General features: G+C 42.0%; 1 protein-coding gene across 4 annotated transcripts in view; it reads left to right on the top strand.

The window, feature by feature from the left end:
- Window positions 1-23,100, top strand: part of gss (glutathione synthetase) — a 112,737-nt gene that overhangs the window by 73,716 nt on the left and 15,921 nt on the right. For all 4 annotated transcript variants that reach the window (XM_072243765.1, XM_072243756.1, XM_072243775.1 and 1 more), the window contains 3 exons: window positions 3,539-3,608; window positions 12,021-12,215; window positions 18,413-18,494. In XM_072243765.1, coding sequence (XP_072099866.1) covers window positions 3,539-3,608; window positions 12,021-12,215; window positions 18,413-18,494 — 347 coding nt within the window. The remainder of the gene's footprint in view (window positions 1-3,538; window positions 3,609-12,020; window positions 12,216-18,412; window positions 18,495-23,100) is intronic.

The raw sequence follows: 23,100 nt of genomic DNA, 5'->3' as shown, positions 1-23,100 counted from the left end.
TTGTATCTAATGTCTGAGGTATACTGGGTAAACAGGAAGGGAACCAATACAGTCCCCTGTATGGCCCCAGTGCTGCTTATAGCCATGTCTGACACACAGCTCTGAAGCTGCACAAACTGTGGTCTGCCAGACAGGTAGTCCATTATCCAGGATACAGTAGAAGTGGCAACCTGCATTGAATAGAGCTTTTCCCCCAGCAATGAAGGCTTGCTGGTATTGAAGGCACTTGAGAAATCAAAAAAAGCATGATCCTCATAGTGCTGCCCTGCTTATCCAAATGGGAGTTGGCTCTGTTCAGCAGGTAGATGGCAGCATTGTCAACTCTAATATGCTCCTGGTAGGCAAACTTCAGGAGATCACGGGCTGATCTGACCAGGGGTCAGAAGTGAGCCAGGACCAGCCTCTCTAGGGTCTTCATGATGTGTGATGTCAGGGCCACTGGACAGTAGTCATTAAAGACTTTCGGTTGGCCCTTCTTGGGTACTGGGACCACACATAATGTTTTCCACACAGTCGGGACCCTTTCCAGCCTGAAACTCAGAGTATATTGGCTGGCTGCATTGCAGCCAGGTATAGAAACACCAATGCTCTTGAACAGGAAATCCTACAAAAGTAGTGGATGCAGCCTCGTCCATCACAGGTTAAGCCCTTCCTACTATTGAGCACATTGTCGCTGGAAAGTAGCGTCCAATGTCAGGGACTTCCACCACTCAGAACACACTCACTTCTCGCTGCTGCCGATAGGAAGAAGATACAGGAGCCTAAAGACCCTCACCATTGGTTCAGAACAGTTATTTCCCCTCAATCATCGGCCTCTTGAACCAATGGGGATAACAAATAGACTCACTTTCAAGGACTCTTCATCTCATGTTCTCCATATTTATTGCTTATTTATTATTATTATTATTTATTTTTGTACTTGCACAGTTTGTTCTGCACTGTGGTTGAATGATCAAGTTGGGTGGTCTTTCATTGATTCTGTTATGGTTATTATTTCTATAGATTTATTGAATATATCTGTAAGAAAATGAATCCAGGGTTGTAGCACTGGAACTGTGCTTAGCAACACAGTCATATGTACAAAGCAAGAAGAGCAGGGGGCTAAGCACACAGCCTTGTGGTGCACCTGTGCTGATGGAGATTGTGAAGGAGAAGTTGTTGCCAATTCAAACTGACTGGGGTCTGTAAGTGAAGAAATCGAGGATCTAATTGCACAAGGTGGTATTGAACCAAGTTCTTTAAGCTTACTGATTGGTTTTGAGGGGATGGTGGTATGAAATAGCATCTGCTGTTGATCTATTGTGTCAGTAGGTAAATTGGAGCAGATCCAGGTCAGTTCTCAGACAGGAGTTGATATGTTTCATCACCAAGCTCTCAAAACACTTCTTCAGTGTTAATGTACTGGACAATAATCATTAAGGCAGGTTACCACATTCTTCTTTGGCATCAGTATAATTGAAGCCTGCTTGAAGCAGGTGGGTACCTCAGACTGCCAAAGCGAGAGATTAAAGATCTCAGTGAACACTCCAGCCAGTTGAGCAGCACAGGTTTTTAGTACTCAGCCCAGTATCCCATCTGGGCTGGATACTTTTCATAGGTTCACGCTCTTGAAGAATGCTCGTAAATCGGCCTCAGAGACTGAAATCATGGGATCATTGGGGTCTGTGGGAGTTCGTGATGGTGCCTCCATGTTTCAAAGGTCAAAGTAGGCATAGAAGGCATTGAGCTTATGTCAAAGCGAAGCCCTGCTATTGTCTATATTGCTTGATTTTACTTTACAGGACCTGATAGCGTTCAAGTCCTGCCACAACTGTCAACCACACTCATGTTCCATGGGTTCATTGTCCATATTTAGCAGCCAACGGCCTGGTGTGGGCCAGAAGCGTGTGCTCCGTAGACAGAGCTGTTTGTTTGCAAAGCTGTTTTTTTTAACTTGCATTAAGAACCAAAGACTAGTCACTTGAGTTAATTAACACAAGAAAGTCTGCAGGTGCTGGAAGTGCAAAGCAACATACACAAAATGCTGGGAGGAGTCAGCAGGTCAAGGAGCATCTATGAAAATGAATAAACGGTCAACATTTTGGGCCAAGACCCTTTTATAGGACTGAAAAGGAAGGAGGAAAACGCCAGAATCAAAAGGTAGGGGGAGGAGGAGGAGGCTAGCTAGAAGGTGATAGGTGAAGCCAGGTGGATAGGAAGGGTAAAGAGCTGAAGAAGAAGGAATTTGATAGGAGAAGAGAGTGGACTATAGGAGAAGGGGATGCAGGGGGAAGTGATAGGCAGGTAAGAAGAGCTAATGGACCAGAGTGGGGAAAGGAATTTTTTTTTACCAGAACAAGGAATTGACATTTGCCTCCATTTGGACAAGAGCAGGCCGTGGACCAATGTGCTGGAACAGGAATGGGAATCAGAATTAAAATGTTTGGCCACCAGGAAGTTCTGGTTTTGGCGGATGGAGCAGAGGTGCTCACTGCCTGCTACATTCACGTAATTTCACTACTCCAGAATAATCCCGAACAGCCTGCAGCAGTCAGTTTTGAATTCTCCTGCTTCAGATAACTCCTCCTCGCTGTTTGTAGTGGGGGTAGCCATTTTTACTCGCTGTCATCCCTTACTTATCACCTAAATTTCACAGTATTAGGAACATGTCAGACAGGCGGTGCACATCGCTTGGAGGGAAAATAAATCAGCCATGATCAAATGGCAGACAGACTTCAAAGTTAAAAGTAAGATGGTTATCAAAGTATGCATATAGCATCATATCCTACCTTGAAATTAATTTTCTTGCAGGAATTCACAGTAAAGCAAAGAAATAGAATAGAACAATGAAAAACTACATAGAAACATAGACTGTTAAATAACCAATGTGCAAAAGGTGATCAATACAAATTTGAAACAATAAGTAAATAAATAATACTGAGAACATGAGTTGTGGAGTGCAAATATAAAAAACTTAAATAATAATAATAAATCAATAAGCAATAAATATAATGAGCATGAATTGTAGAGTCCTTGAAAGTGAGTCCATAGGTTTTGGAATCAGTTCGGTGTGGTGAGTTAAGTAATCCATGCTGGTTCAGACACCTGATGGTTGAACTGTTCCTGAACCTGGTGATGTGGGACCTCCATCCCAATGACAACAGTGAGAAGAGTTCTTGGCCTGGATGGTGGGGTTTCTTGATGATGGATGAGCCAAATGGCCTAATTCTGCTTCTATGCCTTACAGACAGAAAGGAGCTTAACTGCCCACTTAATGAGTACATTGCTTCATCCTATCACTGAAGTCCTCTTTGTTCACCCACTCTCCCTTCCACCTTCACCCACTACATCAACAAAATCATTTTCTTTTAATTCAGATTTACTTTCCATTCTGATGAAAGGTTTCTTTTCTGTGGCTGCTGTCTGACCTGCTGAGATTTTCCAGCACTTTTGTTTTCACGTCTGATTTCCAGTGTCTGTCGTACAGTTGCTTTTCATTGACTTTAAAATTTGTTTGAGGAAGTTCTGTAACATTTGTCTTTGTTGTGTTGATGTTTAGAGATGGCTATGAAGTTGCAATAGCCTATTTTCGAACCGGATACAGTCCAGATGATTACCACAGTGAAGAGGTTGGTATATTTTTTTTTATTAAACTTGCCAGTGATTTAATTACAAGTAGTTTTTGTTGACTTGGAGTCATAGAGCTCTACAATTTCCCCCGGGATTAATAAAGTATGATTGTGACTATGACTAGCACAGAAACAGGCCATTTGGCCTATCTCGTCCATGTCAAGCCGTTATTCTGCCTAGACCCATCAACTCACACGTGGGACTAGATATCCATACCCCTCCCATCCATGTACTTATCCCAACCCATCTGAAATTTAGCAATCCACCACTTCTGCCAGCAGCTCGTTCCACATTCACACCACCCTCTGAGTGAAGACGTTCCCCCTCAGGTTCCCCTTGAATATTTTACCTTTCACCCTTAACCTATGACCTCTTGTTCTCATCTCACCCAGCCTCAGTGGAAAAAGCCTGCTTGCATTTACCCTATCCCTACCCCTCATAATTTTGTATACCTCTATCAAATTTTATTTTATTTTTATTTAGCGATACGTTCCTGGCTCAGCAACTCACCTATTTAATCCTAGCCTAATCATGGGCCAATTTCCAATGACCAATTAACCTACCAACTGGTACATCTTTGGACTGTGGGAGGAAACCCCAGCACCCGGAAGAGGCCCGCTCAGTCACAGGGAGAACGTATGAACATCTTACAGATGGCGCCAGAATTCAATCCGAACTGCGACGCTCTGAGTCAAGCTAACCACTATGCCACTATGGCGTCCTCATTTTCCTTATCCCAGGGAATAAGGTCCTAACCTTTGTCACCTGGATATTGAAACATACATAGGAACGCATGCTTTGCGTTAACAACCAACATCGTCTGAGGATGTGCTGGGGGCAGCCCACAAGTGTTGCCATGCTTTTAGTATCAACATAGTATGCCTACAACTCACTAAACCTTACAAATCTCTGTTTTTGGAATGTGGGAGGAAACATACTTTATACTTTATTGTCGCCAAACAATTGATACTAGAATGTACAATCATCATAGTGAAATTTGATTCTGCGCTTCCTGCTCCTTGGATTACAAATCGATAGTAAATATTAAAAATTTAAATTATAAATCATAAATAGAAAATAGGAAAAATGGAAAGTAAGGTAGTGCAAAAAAAAAACCGAGAGGCAGGTCCAGGTAGTTGGAGGGTACGGCCCAGATCCGGGTCAGGATCCGTTCAGCAGTCTTATCACGGTTGGAAAAAAGCTGTTCCCAAATCTGGCCGTACGAGTCTTCAAGCTCCTGAGCTTTCTCCCGGAGGGAAGAGAGACGAAAAGTGTATTGACTGGATGGGTTGTGTCCTTGATTATCCTGGCAGCACTGCTCCGACAGCGTGCGGTGTAAAGTGAGTCCAAGGACAGAAGGTTGGTTTGTGTGATGTGCTGGTCAAGGGGAGAATGTACAAACTCCTTACAGACAGATGTGGGAATTGAACTTGCGTCACTGGCTCTGTAATTGTGTTATGCTAACTGCTATGTTACTGTGCTCCCCACCCCCGGAAATCCAACGCTAACCTATCACTTCCCTACAAGTCAAGTCCTCAAATCCTGGCGATATCCTTGTAAAATTTCTCTATACGTTTTCAATCTTGTTGGCATCTTTCTTGTAGATAGGTACAGCACTTTGACAAGCAGGCTAAAGCAGGTGAGGGTAGCCAGCGGCCATACCCTGGTGAAATAGGAATGTGCCTGCCCCAGCATGTAAAGTCAGCTCTGGCGAACTGGGCAGATGAGATCTGCAGTGAGATCCATTGGCCAGGAAGGTGTTTCTGCAACATTTCATGGAGCGCAAAAGGCATGATAAGGCACAGAAAACGTCATGATCATCCACTGAAACCAAGGAGGACCCCAGTTCGTGATGCTTGTTCATACCACTGGGCCTAGACATCTGAGGTCCAGAGAGTGGAACTGTGCCAGGGCAACAGCTTTTCCTTTTTAAGTACTCTCCTGCACATGTTTCCTGTCATCATTGGATATGATAGACAACCACCATACCATACCAGATAGGATTTCTTTAACTTGTTTTCATCTTGTCACTTGTTCTTGATATCCTTGCTCTTGCTTGTCAAAGTCACCAAGCCGTTGGCTATACAAGAGTATAAAGCAGTGTTTCCCAATTTTTTTAGCCCAACACCACCCCCCCCAGCACTTTCATTCTTGCCAACACCCCACCTAAAGCACCTTCATTCTTGCCAATGCCCCTCTTAGGCACAATGTACTTTCCAGCATCCTCATAGCGTAAAAACATGTCTACTATATGCTAACATGAGAAAAATGACTCCGCTTTAATTTTTTATTTGTCTTTAAACCTAGCTTACACAATACCTGTGCGCTGTACAGCAGCTTCGATATCAATGTGATCCTTGAGCTTGATAGTTTTTAGCAAGAGTTGAAATATCTAGTTCAAGTTGTGACAGCAAAAGCCTTAAGTTCCCATACGTAACAATGTCTAAGGGGTTTCTGTTTTTGTGAGTATGTGGTTCACTGCACTGAAGCCTCTTTCAACAAGGTAGGAGGATGGAAATGCAATGAAGAGCAGTTTGGCTCTTCTCCAAAGACCAGGAGACTTTGTATGACAGTGTAGCCACATTCCACAGAAGCTGACATTTTTGAAAAGCATTTTAGCTGCTTCATCATTCTGAATTTCAATAATTTCTCCTTGCAAGCTCTCTTCCTGTTCTTCCACCTTGCAAAGAAATGGGTTAATTACCCAGACTGGAATTTCCAGATTGTTCAAATCCTTGAATCAATTCTGAAAATCCTTCTTTAGTGACTGCAGGTGTAAGCAGTACTCTTGCAAATCACCATCTGCGAAAGAGAGTGCTTTACTTTCTATGCTGGGAAGCTGTGAGAGCATTCTTCTCCCAATGCTTTGCTTATATATTTCCAATTTTCCACTAAAAGTGTACTACACTTTTTGCCTGGATTAAATTGAAATTCTCACCATGCAGTTTCATATTTAGAATGTTCATTTGTCATACAGATTGGCTAGGTATGCCATATAACATATAACCATATAACAATTACAGCACGGAAACAGGCCATCGCGGCCCTTTTAGTCCGTGCCGAACAAATCTCCACGTAGAAGTTCTATCTTGTTTCCCAAGCTCTTGTTGACTTTGAGCAATAATTCAACCACTCTGTCAAAAAGATAAAAGAAACATTTTAAGCAGCAGCCTTTTCACCCCCAATGCACTTCAATGTGGAGAAGCAAGTGTTCAAACTCCTCATCGTTATCTTGGCATAACTGGCAAAATATTCTGCTATGTAATGGATGAGCTTTAATTTTGTTGATAGCAGGTATTACAAGAGTCGTGCTTGAAAAAAGACTCATGCTGAGGTTTTTGGCTGTGAGATGTTGATGAATTACACATTGGATTGCAAACAGACTTGGAATTGCTTTTTTCATAAATGCCACCAAACCAGCATGACGACCTGTCATATCTGTTGCAAAAGAAATCATGTTCCTTATTGGAATACTTTTATCCTCAATATACATTTTGAGCTTGTAAATTGTTTCTCTGTTGATATTTGTTTTTAACCTTTTACAAAAGAGATTTTTTCATAAACTTTTCCATCTTTGATAAACTATATATGCCATTAGCAATGTCTTTTCTCGCACAGTTACCTCATCCATTTGCATCCCAAATTCTGATTTTTGTAGCTATGTGCATAGTTGATACTCAGTGTCTTCACTCATTTTGTTAATACGATGAGCTACAGTTATTACTCAGAGGAATTGATTTTAAAATTTCCAAGGTAAGGACATGTTCGGCACAGCTTTGTGGGCTGAAGGGCCTGTATTGTGCTGTAGGTTTTCAAAAATACTGGTATCCATTTTGAAAATAGTGGTGATCACCTCTGATAGAGCGGGCATTATTAATCTTTCACCAATTGTATGAGATTTTCCACACTTTGCTATCATTTTGGAAATATTATAAGTAGCAATGAAACCACTATCAATGTTATTTTTAGCTTTCTTGGCAAATGACTCAAGTTGGTTAGGAAGGTTCAGTCGTTAGGTATTAATATTGAAGTAGTAAAATGGATTCAGCAGTGGCTGGATGGGCGACATCAGGGAGTAGTGGTGGATAACTGTTTGTCAGATTGGAGGCCGGTGACTAGTGGTGTACCTCAGGGATCTGTACTGGGTCCAATGTTATTTGTCATATACATTAATGATCTGGATGATGGGGTGGGAAATTGAATGAGTAAGTATGCAGATGATACTAAGATAGGTGGAGTTGTGGATAATGAAGTAGGTTTTCAAAGCTTGCAGAGAGATTTAGGCCAGTTAGAAGGGTGGGCTGAAAGATGGCAGATGGAGTTTAATGCTGATAAATGTGAGGTGCTACATTTTGGTAGGACTAATCAAAATAGGACATACATGGTAAATGGTAGGGCATTGAAGAATGCAGTAGAACAGAGAGATCTAGGAATAATGGTGCATAGTTCCCTAAAGGTGGAATCTCATGTGGCTAGGGTGGTGAAGAAAGCTTTTGGTATGCTGGCCTTTATAAATCAGAGCATTGAGTATAGGAGTTGGGATGTAATGTTGAAATTGTACAAGGCATTGGTGAGGCCAAATTTGGAGTATTGCGTACAGTTTTGGTCACCAAATTATAGGAAAGATGTCAACAAAATAGAGAGAGTACAGAGAAGATTTACTAGAATGTTACCTGGGTTTCATCACCTAAGTTACAGAGAAAGGTTGAACAAGTTGGGCCTTTATTCTTTGGAACATAGAAGGTTGAGGGGGGACTTGATAGAGGTATTTAAAATTATGAGGGGGATAGATAGAGTTGACGTGGATAGGCTTTTCCTATTGACAGTGGGGGAGATTCAAACAAGAGGACATGTTGAGAGTTAAAGGGCAAAAGTTTAGGGGTAACATGAGGGGGAACTTCTTAGTCAGAGAGTGGTAGCTGTGTGGAACGAGCTTCCAGCAGAAGTGGTTGAGGAAAAAGCCTCTGACTATCCATACAATCAATGCCTCTTATCATCTTATACACCTCTGTCAGGTCACATCTCATTCTCCGCCGCTCCAAGGAGAAAAGGCCGAGTTCATTCAACCTATTCTCAATAGTCATGCTCCCCAATCCAGCCAACGTCCTTGTAAATCTCCTCTGCACCCTTTCTATAGTTTGCACATCCTTCCTTTAGTGAGGTGACCAGAACTGAGCACAGTATTCCAAATGGGGTCTGACCAGGATCCTATATAGCTGCAACATTACCTCTCGGCTCTTAAACTCAATCCCACGGTTGATGAAGGTCAATGCATCGTATGCCTTCTTAACCACAGAGTCAACCGCAGCAGCTTTGAGTGTCCTATGGACTCGGCCCCCAAGATCCCTCTGATCCTCCACACTGCCAAGAGTCTGACCATTAATACTATATTCTGCCATCATATTGATGAACCACCTCACACTTATCTGGGTTGAACTGCATCTGCCACTTCTCAGCCCAGTTTTGCATCCTATTGATGTCACCCTGTAACCTCTGACAGCCCTCCACACTATCCACAACACCCCCAAACTTTTTATCATCAGTAAATTTACTAACCCTTCCCTCCACTTCCTCATCCAGGTCATTTATAAAAATCACAAAAAGAAGGGGTCCCAGAACAGATCCCTAAGGCACACCACTGGTCACCAACCTCCATGCAGAACGTGACCCGTCTACAACCACTCTTTGCTGTCTGTGAGCAAGCCAATTCTGGATCCACAAAGCAATGTCCCCTTGGATCCCATGCCTCCTTACTTTCTCAATGAGCCTTGCATGGGGTACCTTATCAAATGCTTTGCTGAAGTCCATATACGCTACATCTACGGTTCTACCTTCATCAGTGTGTTTAGTGACATCCTCAAAAACGTCTATAGCCTGGCACACTCAGCAGCCATTCCTGCCTCAGAGTCATCTGCTGCAGAATCTCCTATCTGTCCCCCTAACTATCGCTCCGCCTGGCTTCACCTTTCCCTTCTGAGGTTCAGAGCCAACCGGAGTGCTGTTGGTCTGGCTGCTGCTGCCGTGCCCAGATAGGTCATCCCCCACAGCAGTGTCCAAAGGGATATACCTGTTGCTGAGGGGAATGGCCACACGGGCATCGTGCACTGACTTCCTTCTCCCTTTACCTCTCTCGGTGTTCACCCATCTACTTCCTGATCTCTGCACTCTAGTCTTATACTGCTCAAAAGTCTTATCTATCAATTGCTCTGCCTCCCAGATGATCCTTAGTTCATCCAACTCCAGCTCCTTAATGCAGTCTTTCCTGAGCTGAAGTTGGCTGCACTTCCTGCAGGTGTAGTCATCAGGGAGACCATCAGGTTCCATGAATTCCCACATTCTACTGGAGGAGCATTCCACTGCCATATCTGCTACCCTGCCTGCACTTGTACAATGGTTAACCAAGACCAAATCAGCAATAACAAAAAGAAAAAACTACCCTTCTTACCTGGTTCTTTGACCTCATCCTCTTCTTGTCAAAGCCTCTAAAGTTTTCACTCTGACTCTTGCCCCCACTCCAATGACGGCCACTCTGCTAGACCCTCTCTTTCTTTTATGGTTTTAAAAAAATAAGAAAAGTGCCCATGCAAGGAGAAATAACTCAACACATTTGGTGGTGCTCCGCCTGCCTTCCATTGCCATCAAAGCCACTAACGCTTTCCCTGCCTGCGCACTGGCTACTGTTTTTTCAATGTTTTTTTACCATTCATTGAGTACTTACCATTCATTGAGGGTCTGGGGCTCATTGCCACAATTTACAAGCATGTTGCCAGGTCTGGAGGACCTGAGTTATAGGGAACGATTGAATAGGTTAGGATTTCATTCCTTGGAATGTAGAAGATTGAGAGGAGATTTGATAGAGGTATACAGAATTATCATGGGTATAGATAGGGCAAATGCAAGCAAGCTGTTTCCATTGAAGTTGGGTCGGACTACAACCAGAGGTCATGTGTTAAGGATGACAGGTGAAAAGTTTAAGGGGAACATGAGGGGAAAGTTCTTCACTCAGAGGGTCATGAGAGTGTGGAACAAGCTACCAGCACTGGTGGTGCCTGCGAGCTCGATTTCATTGTTTAAGCAAAGTTTGGATAGATATGTGGATGGTAGGGGTGTGGAGGACTATAGTCTCAGTGCAGATTGATAGGAGTAGGCAGTTCAAATGGTTTCAGCATGGACTAGATGGTCTGAAAGGCCTGTTTCGTTGCTGTACGTACTTTTCTATGACTAAATAAACAGAGCTGTGACATGCAGGTCTACAGAACTGGTGCACAAATGTGGCGTTAAGCTGTGTATTTCTGTCATTCATTGTCCTAGGCTTTTTTTTAAATTGAGGGTAGGATTTTTTTTCTAGAATGACAGAAATAGCCTATTTGCCCCTCAAATTTTGCTTTTTCAGCTCAAGGCTTGGAGTAACATCTGAGTACAAAATTATGGCTTGTGAAAAATAGGCCCATAGTACCCCCTAGTGGCCAGATCTGCATTTATTACTTTTCTGTGGATGGTGTCAAAATTGCAATAAGACCACAAATTGACTAATCATCTTAAATGGTTAATATGATTGGGAAATATATAAAACATGGAATGGTATACCATTTAAAAAAAGCTCCTTTGGCCCACAACATTTGTGCTGAATTATACTAAATCTCTTTTGAAAGAACCCAGAACTAGAATATAGATTAGTACAGCAAAGTGTTGTGCTTTTAAACTACTCCACAATCAATCTGACCCTCCCCTCCTATGTAACCCATAGCACTCCATTTTTCTTTCTTCCATGTAAGAGTTTTATATGTCCCTAATGTATCAGCCTCTACCACCACACCCAGAAGTGCATTGCAGGCACTTACTCCTCTCTGTCATCACACCTAATCTGCGCTCACCTTCAAAAGATGCCCTCTGGTATTGGCCTTTGCTGGCCTGGGGAAAAGGCACTGGCTGTCTTCTACCTATGCCTCTTATTATCATATACAACTTTGTCAAGTCACTTATCTTCCTCCTGCATTTTTCAAAAAGACCTTAGCTCACTCACAAACAAGAGAAAATCTGCAGATGCTGGAAATCAAAGTAACACACTCAAAATGCTGGAGGAACTCAGCAGGCCAGGCAGCATCCATGGGGAAAAAGTAAACAGTCAATGTATCGGGCCAAGACCCTTCATCAGGACTGGTGAAGGGTCTTGGCCTAAAATGTCGATTGTTTACTCTTTCCATAGATGCTGCCTGACTTGCTGAATTTCTTAGCTCACTCACCCTATCCTCAGAAGACATGCTGTCCAATACAGGCAGCACCCTGATAAAACTCCACTGCACCCTCTGTAAACCTAGTCATGATGTTTGATAACAATGAGTTTGAGACAAATTCAGAATTACTGACATGTATTTTACATGGAATGATGTGTCGGCTTAATGTTTTTGTAGTGCTGGTTGGCACGACTGATGATCGAGCGTTCGTTGGCAATTAAATGCCCAGATATTGCCACCCACCTTGTGGGAACCAAGAAGATACAGCAGGAGTTGGTGCGTGCTGGAGTCCTCGAGAGCTACCTGTCCGAGTCTCCAGAAGCCATCGAACGAATCCGTGCCACTTTTGTGGGCCTGTACAGCATCGATAAGGTACATAAATGTGCTGTTTATGAGCTGCGGCAAATTGGAATCTGGTTTATTATTGTCATGTGTACTGAAGTACAGAGGAGAAACTTAACTTTGCAAGCCATCAATAAGGACCAATTGAGCTAGTGCAAGTAAAAGCAGCAACAGAATGGAGAATGCTGTGTAACAGTTACAGATTAGCAGTGGTACATTAAGGTCAATAATTCATCTTCAATGTTCAAGAGATCCATTCAAGGGTTTTATAATAGCAGGACAGAAGTTGATTTAGGCCTGGTGTAATGTTTTCAGACTTCAGTTATGTTTTAAGGACGGGCAAAAGAGAATATTGAGTGAAGAGGGGTCTTTGATTATCAGAATCAGGTTTAATATGTCATGAAATTTGTTATCTTTGTAGCAATGGTACAATGCAATATATGATAATAGAAATAAAATGTGAATTGCAGTAAGTATATATATTTATTAGTTAAATTAAATAAGTGGTGCAAAAATAAAAATAAAAAGTAGTGAGGTAGTGTCCATGAGTTCAGTGTCCATTCAGATATCGGTTGGCAGAGGGGAAGAAGCTGTTCCTGAATCACTGAGTGTGTGCCTTCAGGTTTCTGTACCTTCTTCCCGATGGTAGGAATGAGAACAAAGCACGACCCAGATGATAGGGGTCCTTAATGATGGATGTCACCTTTTTGGGGCACTGCTCCTTGAAGATGTCCTGGATACTACAGAGGCTATAGTGCTCACGAAGTTTACAACTCTCTGCAGCTTACTTTGATCCTGTGCAATAGCCAGTTAGAATGGTCCCCACGGTACCTCTGTAGAAATTTGCTAATGTCTTTGGTGACATACCAAATCACCTCAAACTCCTAATGAAATATAGCCAGTGCCGTGCCACCTTTGTAGCTGCATTGATATGTTGGGGCTAGGATAGATCCTCAGAGATATTGTCACTCAGGAACTTGAAACTGCTCACTCTTTCCACTTCCGATCCCTCTGTGAGGAGTGGTATGCTGGCTGCTTTTCAGAGGCAGTAAGGAGTGTGGTCAGAGTCCATGGAGGGGAGGCTGGTTTATGTGATGTGCTGAGCTGTGTCCACAACTCTGCAGCTTCTTGCGGTTCAGGACAGAGCAGTTGCCTTAGCAAACCGTGACACATTCAGAAAGGATGCTTTCTTGGTGTAGAATGCAAATTTGTACATAAGGTTTTCAAAAAAAAACAAATAGTATGCAGTACTGTGCAAAAGTCTTGGGCACAAAAATTTAGCTAGGGTGCCCAAGATTTTTGCACAGTACTGTAGTGATTTTATGTATTGCACTGTTCTGCCACAAAAAAAAACAAATTTCATAACACATGACTGATGATAAACCTGATTCTGATATGGGTCTCTATTGTGGACTGAGAGTGGGAATGGGGCAGGGAGAGGGGAATCATGGTTAGGAGAGGAGAGAGAGCGAGAAGCACCAGAGGGACATTCTGTAATGATCAATAAGCCAATTGTTTGGAATCAATTACCTTGCCTGGTGTCTCAGGGTTGGGTGTGTCTGCACCCACACCACCTCTTCCCCACCACCCCCCTCACCCCCTCCCAATCCCTGGCATGCTTTCTTTGCCACCTGTCCCACATCCTTCCCATGGCACTCCACCCTCACTATTCTGACATCCTTTGCTCCCACCAGAGTTACAAACTAACTCTCTGCTCCATATTGACAAATACAGTACTGTGCAAGAGTCCTAGTCACCCTAGATATATATACTGTTTGTGTCTAAGATATTTGCACAGTACTGTAAATTAGAAATTATATAAATATAATTGATATAGGATATGAATTATAATTCCTACTGGGATGCGGGGTGGAGATACATCTCTACCAAAGGAAGGGTAACACTAGCTGGCAGGTCACCCTTGGGCAAGATGTAACACCTGCTTAGCCCCCCGATCAGGGTCATGAGCAGTTGGTGCATATCACAACTCCTGGTCATACAACCACTGATGCCAGGCAGGCAGTCTCCGTAGAGTATTGATAATGGTTGGAGTCACCATTTTGTGAAAGACACTGTCCAGAAGGCAGCAATGGCAAAGCACTTCTGGAGAAAAACTTGCCAAGGACAAGCATGGTCATGAGACCAGGATCACCTACATCATACAACATGGCACATAATGATGATGAATCCATGTAGAATTGTAGGATTATATTGAATATTCATGTTATTATATCGATATTATACGAACTGTTAAAATATAGTAACATACTTCAATGTATGAATTATATGAATTTAAAATGAGAATCAGGTTTAATATCACTGGCATATGTCATGCAATATGTTAACTTTGCAACAGCAATACAATTCAATACATGATAAATAGAGAAAAAACTGAATTAAATTAGGTATATTAAATAGTTAAGTTAAAATAAGTCATGCAAAAACAGAAATAAATCTTTTTTAAAAAGTGGTGAGGGAGTGTTCATGGGTTCAATGTCCATTCAGAAATCAGATGGCAGAGGGGAAGAAGCTGTTCCTGAATCACTGAGTGTTTGCCTTCAGGATTCTGTACCTCCTTCCTGATGGTAACAATGAGAAGAGAGCATGTCCTGGATGCTGGGGGACCTTAATGAGGGACGCCACCTTCCTGAGACGTTGTTCCTTGAAGATATCTTGGATACTGCAAAGTCTATGATATATGTGAATTACATGAATTCATATTTTTACTGTCTCTGCTTCCTCAGAAGTAATTCCTGTTACTGAGAAAGTAAAGCTGCTGGTGTGCTTTCTTGGCCACAGTGTCTATGTGGTTGGATCAGGACAAGCTATTCTTATTTATTTTTCTCATAAGATGTGTTTAAAAAGTTGTTTTGAACTGCTGACAGACACACAAGATGCTATCAACTATCAGCATTCACATGGTTAAGCCGTGGGCATGAAGGGTAAAGCAAAAACTGGTTCACCGTGTAGCAGAGGTGACTTTCAGTTCCGCTGAGTGGGTGTTACACAACAAATTGGAGATTGGTATGTTACACAGTAAACACATCAGTTTATTCAAGAAAGAGCAGAGGAATCATCAAACTGTATTTCAAGAAAACATTAATTTCCTATAATTTCAAGGGAATCATCAAACTATATTTCAAAGCAAGGAAAAGCCTCCAGATCTGTGCACTAAGTGGAGGATAGAGATCACAGGACAGAAACAGGCCCTTTGGCCCAACTTGTCCATGCTGACCATGGTAATCTCATTTACCTGCATTTGACCCTTATCCCTCAAAAGCTTTCTTATCCGTGTACCTGCCCAAGTATCTTTGGAACTTCAGAATGGTGCCCACCGCTACCACTTCAGAATTAGAATGGATTTATTGCCATTGGCTTTTTGATGATGTGAAATTCCTCTTACAGCTCATTCCATGTATACACTGCCCTCTGTGTGGGGAAGATATTTCCCCTCATGTCCCCTGTAAATCTTCCTCTTCGCAACTTAATCCTGTGCTTCTAGTTTGAGACTCCACTCCCCATCCAGTTTCTTGGGAGGGGAGAAAGACTGTGACCACTGATGATTTGATGCTGCTTGCAAACATTACATATCAAAACAGCAAGCTCGTCATTTGCGATGGTGCAGTCACAACCCTGGAAGAACTCAGCGGGTCAGGCAGGAAGGAAAGGAATAAACAGTTAACTTTTCAGGCAGAGAGCAAGTGCTAATGAAGGGCCTCAGCCTGAAATGTCAGCTGCTTGTTCCTTTCTATAAATGCTGCCTGGCCTTCTAAGCTCCTCCACCATTTGCTATGTGTTGCTCTGGATTTCCAGCATCTGCAGAAATTCATGTTCTTATAACAGTGGAGTCTCTCGGGTTAATTGCCCTCTCAGGCAAAGTGTAGTGTAGTGATTTACTACCTGCAACTTCTTTTGATTTGTGTAGAGCAGGTGTTCCCAACCTTATTTATGCCTTGGAGCCCTACCATTAGCTGGGGGGTCCGCAGACCCCAGGTTGGGAACCCCTGTCCTAGAGGAAGCAGTAAAAACTGATAAAACAGTCATTTATTCTCAATCTTTCTATTGATCACCAGACTTTTTGTCAGTGTGGGCATCAAACTGAGAAACCAAAATATTCCTGTTGAGCTCATGAGTTTGTTGTCTCCGGTCAACTGGGTTGTGACAACTAGTAATGATTTCCCAATTAAACTTTACTTCCTTGTGCACCAGGGGAGCAGCACAATCCCGAGCTACTCCAAAGAATTTCACTCAGAATTGTAGTTTTATGTAAGCATTGACCAGATGAGGATCTTAAACACGTCCTCATTCCTTATTGCCAGACAAAGAATAAACTCACTAATCATTATGTGCATTTACAAGCATTAATGACCAATAGAAACTATAGAGAACAAAGAACATAGAAATCTGCAGCATATTACAGGCCTCTCAGCCCACAAGGTTCTGTAGATATCTATGTAGTTTCTATTGGTCATTAACGCTTGTAAACATACCTGTGATGGAAACATTCATTTACGGCAGCCAATCATATCTTAGTTTTAGTAGAGAGTTATTGTCCTGTAGTTTCTGTTTGCTTTTCTGTACTTAATTTGCATCTTGTCTGCTCTGTTCATGGTATTTTATCATGTTCAGAATCAGGTTTAATATCAAGTCAAGTTTATTGTCATTTAACTATGCACATGCACATAACATATATAACCATATAATATATATATAATACATAACATATATAACCAATATAATGTATATAGAAACAAGACAACATTTCTTCAAACCAGGGTGTAAAGCATAGTAGTACATATAACACACATAAAGGCATCCATTAGTCTTGTTTTCACTCTCCAGGGCGCAGTCCTGGGCAAGGTTGTATGGAAGACCAGCAGTTGCCCATGCTGCTAGTCTCCCCTCTCCACAACACCAATGTTGTCCAAGGGAAGGGCAAGGGCCGATACAGCTCAGCGCCAGTGTCGTCGCAGAGCACTGTGTGGTTAAGTGCCTTGCTCAAGGACACAACACGCTGCCTGGGCTGGGGATCGAACTCACGACCTTCAGATCGCTAGTCCAATGCCTTAACCACTTGGCCAAGTGCCCACACTATATAACATCTTATATAACACGCATAGCACATGATAACTTACAAAAGTAAGGATAAAATCTACAGATGGATCATACATAAATAACAAATTAAATGGATTAATATTAAATATTGTGCGATACGGAACAGGTTAAACAGTGACACTTCAAATACGAAGCGGCGGGGAGTTCAGAAGCCTAATGGCTTGGGGGAAGAAACTGTTTTTCATCCTGACCGTTCTTGTTTTCATGCATCATAATCTCCTGCCTGACGGTAGAAAGTTGGAGAAGATGCTGGATGGATGGGTGGGATCCTTAATAATACTAAGGGCCCTGTGTGTGCAGCACTCCTGATAGATGGTAGGGAGACCCCTATGATCCTCTCAGCTATTCTCACAGTCCTTTGCAGAGACTTCTGGTTTGATGCTCGACTGCTCCCATACCAGATGGAGATGCAACTTATCAGGACATTCTCAATAGTGTTCCTGTAAAACGCAGTTAAGAACTGAGGTGGTGCCTTGCTTGCCTCAACCTTCTTAGGAAGTGGAGGTGCTGCTGTGCCTCCTTGTTCAGGGAGATTGTATTAGAGGATTAGGTCACTCGCATACGTCCTGAAGTTTGCCATTTGAAATTTGTGACAGCAGTGTATTGCAATACCATGTTAATAAAAACTGTGAATTACTGTAAGTATGTGTATGTGTGTGTGTGTGTGTGTATGTATATATATTTAAATTAAATAAGCAGTGCAAAAAGTATTAAGGTAATGTTCATGGGTTCAATGTCCATTCAGAAATTGGATGGTGGAGGGGAAGAAGTTGTTTCTGAATCGTTGAGTGTGTGCCTTCAGGCTCTTGTACCTCCTCCCTGATCGTGACAATGAGAGGGAGGTACGGGAGCTTGAAGGGAGCACAGAATAGTGTAGGCCCTTCAGCCCACAATAAGGTAACAGTAGATAGCATTGGATCCACACAGGAAGAACACGGAGCTGTTAAATTGGGATGGGAACGTTTGCAAATGGTTTCTTCCAAGCAGAACAGGAACAATCTATGAAATATCTAATGGGAGTAGTGTTTAGAAAGCTGAATGGAAATGTCAATAATAATGTTGCATTTTTAAACTTTTTTTTAATAAGTGAGACAAAACTTTCTCTGTGGCAGGGTCGTGAGGGTGATGAAATAATAGCAAAAGCATTGGAGGATCCAGAATCTTACGTGCTGAAACCACAGCGAGAAGGAGGAGGTAAGATAACGTTGTCTCTTTGTAAATCAGACAACAGGGTTATTTCTTGAGCTGAGAACTTCCACATAGTACAGAGGAAGTGTATTGGTTCAAGAGGGTCACCAACATCCAGTTTGATTAATAGTTAAATTAAGTAAGTAGTGCAAGCAAAAAAGTAGCGGGGTAATGTTCATGGTTCAATGTCCAATCAGGAATCAGATGGCAAAGTTAAAGAAGCTGTTCCTGAATCATTGAGCATGTGCCTTTGACTGAATTTATTATCAAAGTACATATACGTCACCTTGAAATTCATTTTCTTGCAGCCATTTGCAGTAGTACGAAGAAATGCACTAGAATCAATGAAAAACTATATACATAAACAAAGACTGACAAATAACCAGTGCAAAAGAAGACAATCTGTGCAAATACAGAAATAATATTAAATCAATAGTTTAAAAAAATTAAGACTGAGAGCATGAATTGTAGAGTCGTCGAAAGTGAGTCCATAGGTTGTGGAAGTGATCAGTTCAAGTAATTGAAGTTATCCACAGGCAGATGAGCAGCTATGGTATTTCTTTGAGTCGGTGAACTGGGCTGTGCTCAAGGACGCATCAGAGGATCTGAACAAATACACCACAGTTATCACGGACTCTATGAAAAACAGTTATTGGTGAGTGTGTCCCCACAAAATCATCAGATTCTTCCTCAACCAGAAGCCCTGGATGAACCCTGAGATCCACCATCATCTGAGGGGCAGATAAGTGGTATTCAGGTCTGGTGACCAAGTTAATTACAAGAAATCCAGGTATGATCTCCGGAAAGCCACTTCTTATGCAAAGTGGCAAATATGGACCAAATTTGAATCAGTGAAGGATGCTCGCCAGCTGTGGCAGGGCATGAATGCCATCGCCTACAAGGTGAAACCAAGCAACATAGGTGACAACAGGACTTTGCTCCCAGATGAGCTCGATGCCTTTAATGCTCACTTAGACCATCGAAACATGGAACCTTCACAAACTTCCACAGCCCCCGATGAACCTGTAATTTCAATCGCTGAGGCCGACTTGAGAGCATCCTTCAAGAGGGTGAACCCACATAAGCATTTGGTCCTGGCCAAGTACTAAGCACTTGTGCTGAACAGCTGGCTGGAGTGTTCACCAATACCTTGATCCTCTTGTTTCAGCATTCTGAGGTACAGACCTGTTTTAAGCAAGCATCAGTTATACTGGTGTCTAAGAAGAACATGGTGACCTGCCTCAATGACAGTCATCCAGTAGTATTTGCATCCACTGTGATGAAGTGCTTTGAGAGGTTGGTGATGAAACGTATCAACTCCTGCCTACGAAGTGACTTGAAGCTACTCCAATTTGTCTACTGTCTCAACAGTGACAATCCTTGTTATCCACACTGGTTCAGGAGATAACATCTGAGTAAAGAGAGGATTTTCGCTGCTAGATGTCAGTGCGACTTCACAAGAGCGTTGGCTTCTATTATAGAAGTGTTGTTGCAACCATTGGATACCTCATCCACAATTATATCTATAAAGCTTCGTTAATAAAACCAAGACATTCCAAGGTAAATGGGTGTATTATTATCATGTGTAACAAGATACAGTGGAAAAACTTAGTTTTGCAAGCCATCTGTACAGATCATTTCATTATAATGTTGTATTGAGGTAGTGCAAGGGAAAACAATAAAACTTTATGTCTGGTTGCTCAAGATTTCCAGCATCTGCAGTATCTCCTGTTTTTGTATCCCTCCATTCCTGCCTGTTCATGTGTCTGTCTAGATGCTTCTGATTCCACAACCTAAAGACTCACCTTCAAGGACTCTACAACTCATAATCTCAGTATCATTTATTTACTAATTTATTTTATTATTCTTATTATTCCTTTATTTTATCTCGGGTCAATCTGGTAAAACCTGAGGTACAGGCATTTCCAAGCATACTTGTTTCCCAATTGCTAGGAACTTTCAGACTATTCTAGTGGTGTTAAGTATTGTGACTTTTGGAATAGATTATTATTATTACTATTACTGTTATTGAACTTGCACAATTTGTCTTGTTTAGCACTTCGGTTGTTTGTCAGACTTTGTGTGTAGTTTTTCATTGATTCTATTGTATTTGTTTGTTTTACTATGAACGCCTGCAAGGAAATGAATCTCAGGGTAGTATATGATGACGCATGCATGCTTTATTATCAAGTTCCTTTGTACTATTTGAATTTTAAATGATGGAGCAGGTGTGAAGGAATAGAAACAGTAGATGACTATTATGTTTCTTATGAAAGTGCTTCAAATCTGGCCAGCTAATCGTTTCAAATTGTATATGACACTAGTTAGGCTGCAACTGGAATGTTACCTGTTTCTGGACAGGAAAGGTGTGAGGGAAGATGCAGAGGATGTTACCTGGAATAGTCCAGAGTTCCAGAGATGAGGAGAAATGCTAGAATAGATAAGTTGGGGTTGTTCACTTGGGAGCAAGGAAGATTGACAGACTTGATAGAGGGCTGTTAGATCATGACTAGTCTATGTTGACACTTACAGAGTCACTGGAGAAACCAGTTGATGTGAAAGTTTTTATTCATCACAACAAGCAAACATTGTCTTGGAGAGCCTCTTAGTTGAGTCTCCCAAACTCAAAGTGCATCCATTTTTGTCCTCAAAGGCAATGGTGACATTGGTGATTCAGTTCAATTTCAATTGGTCAGAATCAGAATCAGATTTAATATCACTGGCATATGTCGTGAAATTTGTTGTTTTGCAGCAGCGGTACATTGACACATACTTAAAAAGAAACTACAAATTAAAATAAGATTTATTTCTAAAAATTAAATAAGTAGTACAAAAAAAGGAAAGAAAATTAAAAATAATATTGAGGTGCTGTGTACATGGTTTCATTGGCCATTCGGAAATCTGATGGTGGAGGAAAAGAAGCTGTTCCTAAAATGTTGACTGTGCCTTCAGGGTCCTGTTCCACCTCCCTGATGGCAACAATAAGAGAGCATTTCCTGGATGATGAGGTCCTTTATGATGAATGCCACTTTTTTTTTGAGGCATCACCCTTTGAAGATGTCCTCGATGCTGGGGAGGCTGGTGCCCATGTTTGATCTGGCTGAGTTCACAACTTGCTGCAGTTTTTCCGATCCTGTGCAGTGGTCCCTCCAAACCAAGCAGTGATGCAACCAATTAAAATGCTGGTATATCCTCAGAAAGTTGCTAGAGTCTTTGACACCCAGGAATGTGAAACAGCTCACCCTTTGCAAGTTTGTCTTTGTGACACCACTCAACCAGCTGATCTATCTCACTACTGTACGTCTCCTCATCACCATCTGAAATCCTGCCAACAATAGTTGTGTCATCAGTAAGTTTACAGATGGTGTTTAAGCTGTGCCTCACCACACAGATGTGGGTGTAGAGAGAACAGAGCAGTGATCCACACTGACTGTGGTCTTCTGATGAGGAAGTCAAGGATCCAGTTGCAGAGGGAGGTACAGAGGCCCAGATTTTGGAGCTGTTGATTAGTACCGAAGGTATGATGGTGCTGAACACTGAGCAGGTGTTGCTATTGTCCAGGTAATCCAGGGCTGAGTGAAGAGCCAGTGATATTAGATCAGCTGTAAACCTATTGTGATAGGAAAATTGCAGCGGGTCCAGAAAGTTGATTCTAGACATGACCAACCTGAAAGCACTTCGTCACAGTAGATGTGAGTGCCACTGGATACTGGTCATTGAGACAGTTCGCCCTGCTCTTCTTTCGCACAGCTATGACTGTCACCCTTTTGAAGCACATGGGAACTTCCGACTGCAGCAATGAGAGATTGAAAATGTCTTTGAACACTTGCCCTAGTTGGTTGGCACAGGTTTTCAGTGCCCTACCTCGTACACTATCAGGGCCTGATACCTTGTGAGGGTTTACCCTCTTGAAAGATGTTCTAAAACTGAGAGAGGCTGACATAAATTATTTTATGTCTGACAAATGGTTCATTTGAAGCATATATTTATAGTGGGAGTACGTTGTAAGGTTCAAGACACCTCCTAGATGTACAAACACCTCTTGGACAAAGTAATTCACACAGACGATCTAAAAGCTTATGAAGATAGAGAACCAGACACTCAAGGTTACTAATGTGAGACTGGCTCTCAGGGAACACAAATATCCCAATTATTGATACAGCCAATATGCCTATGACTGTGTTTGATGTGCTACGTCTGGTGTGGTAGCTCTCCTCGATCTCTGAAGAAGGTTGCAAAATAGCATTAGGTGCCTGGCTTGATGTAGGTCAATTACCAAGAACTGATGCCGTGGCCTGCTCTGGCTACAGCGGTGTCTTTCGTAAAACTTTAGTTCTGAACCTATTTGCTTACTTTTATTGTTTACACAATTTTTTTTTCCTCGCACATTGGACGTTTTGACGGTCTTGTTCCTTTTTTTTAGTGGCTTCTTTTGAGGTTTCTTTGTTTTGTAGCTGCCCATAAGGAGACGAATCTCAAGGTTGTATAATACATACAAACTTTGATAATAAAAGCATTTTGAACTTCGTACTTAAAGCCATTGTCTGATGTTTGGCTGATGCAGACAAGGACAGCTCACAGTCACATCACTTTACAAACCATATCCCTCAAG

The sequence above is a fragment of the Mobula birostris genome, chromosome 2 (genome assembly GCF_030028105.1).
Source record: "Mobula birostris isolate sMobBir1 chromosome 2, sMobBir1.hap1, whole genome shotgun sequence".
In the NCBI taxonomy this organism is placed as follows: Eukaryota; Metazoa; Chordata; class Chondrichthyes; order Myliobatiformes; family Myliobatidae; genus Mobula; species Mobula birostris.
This window is presented reverse-complemented; position numbering and strand designations above follow the sequence as displayed.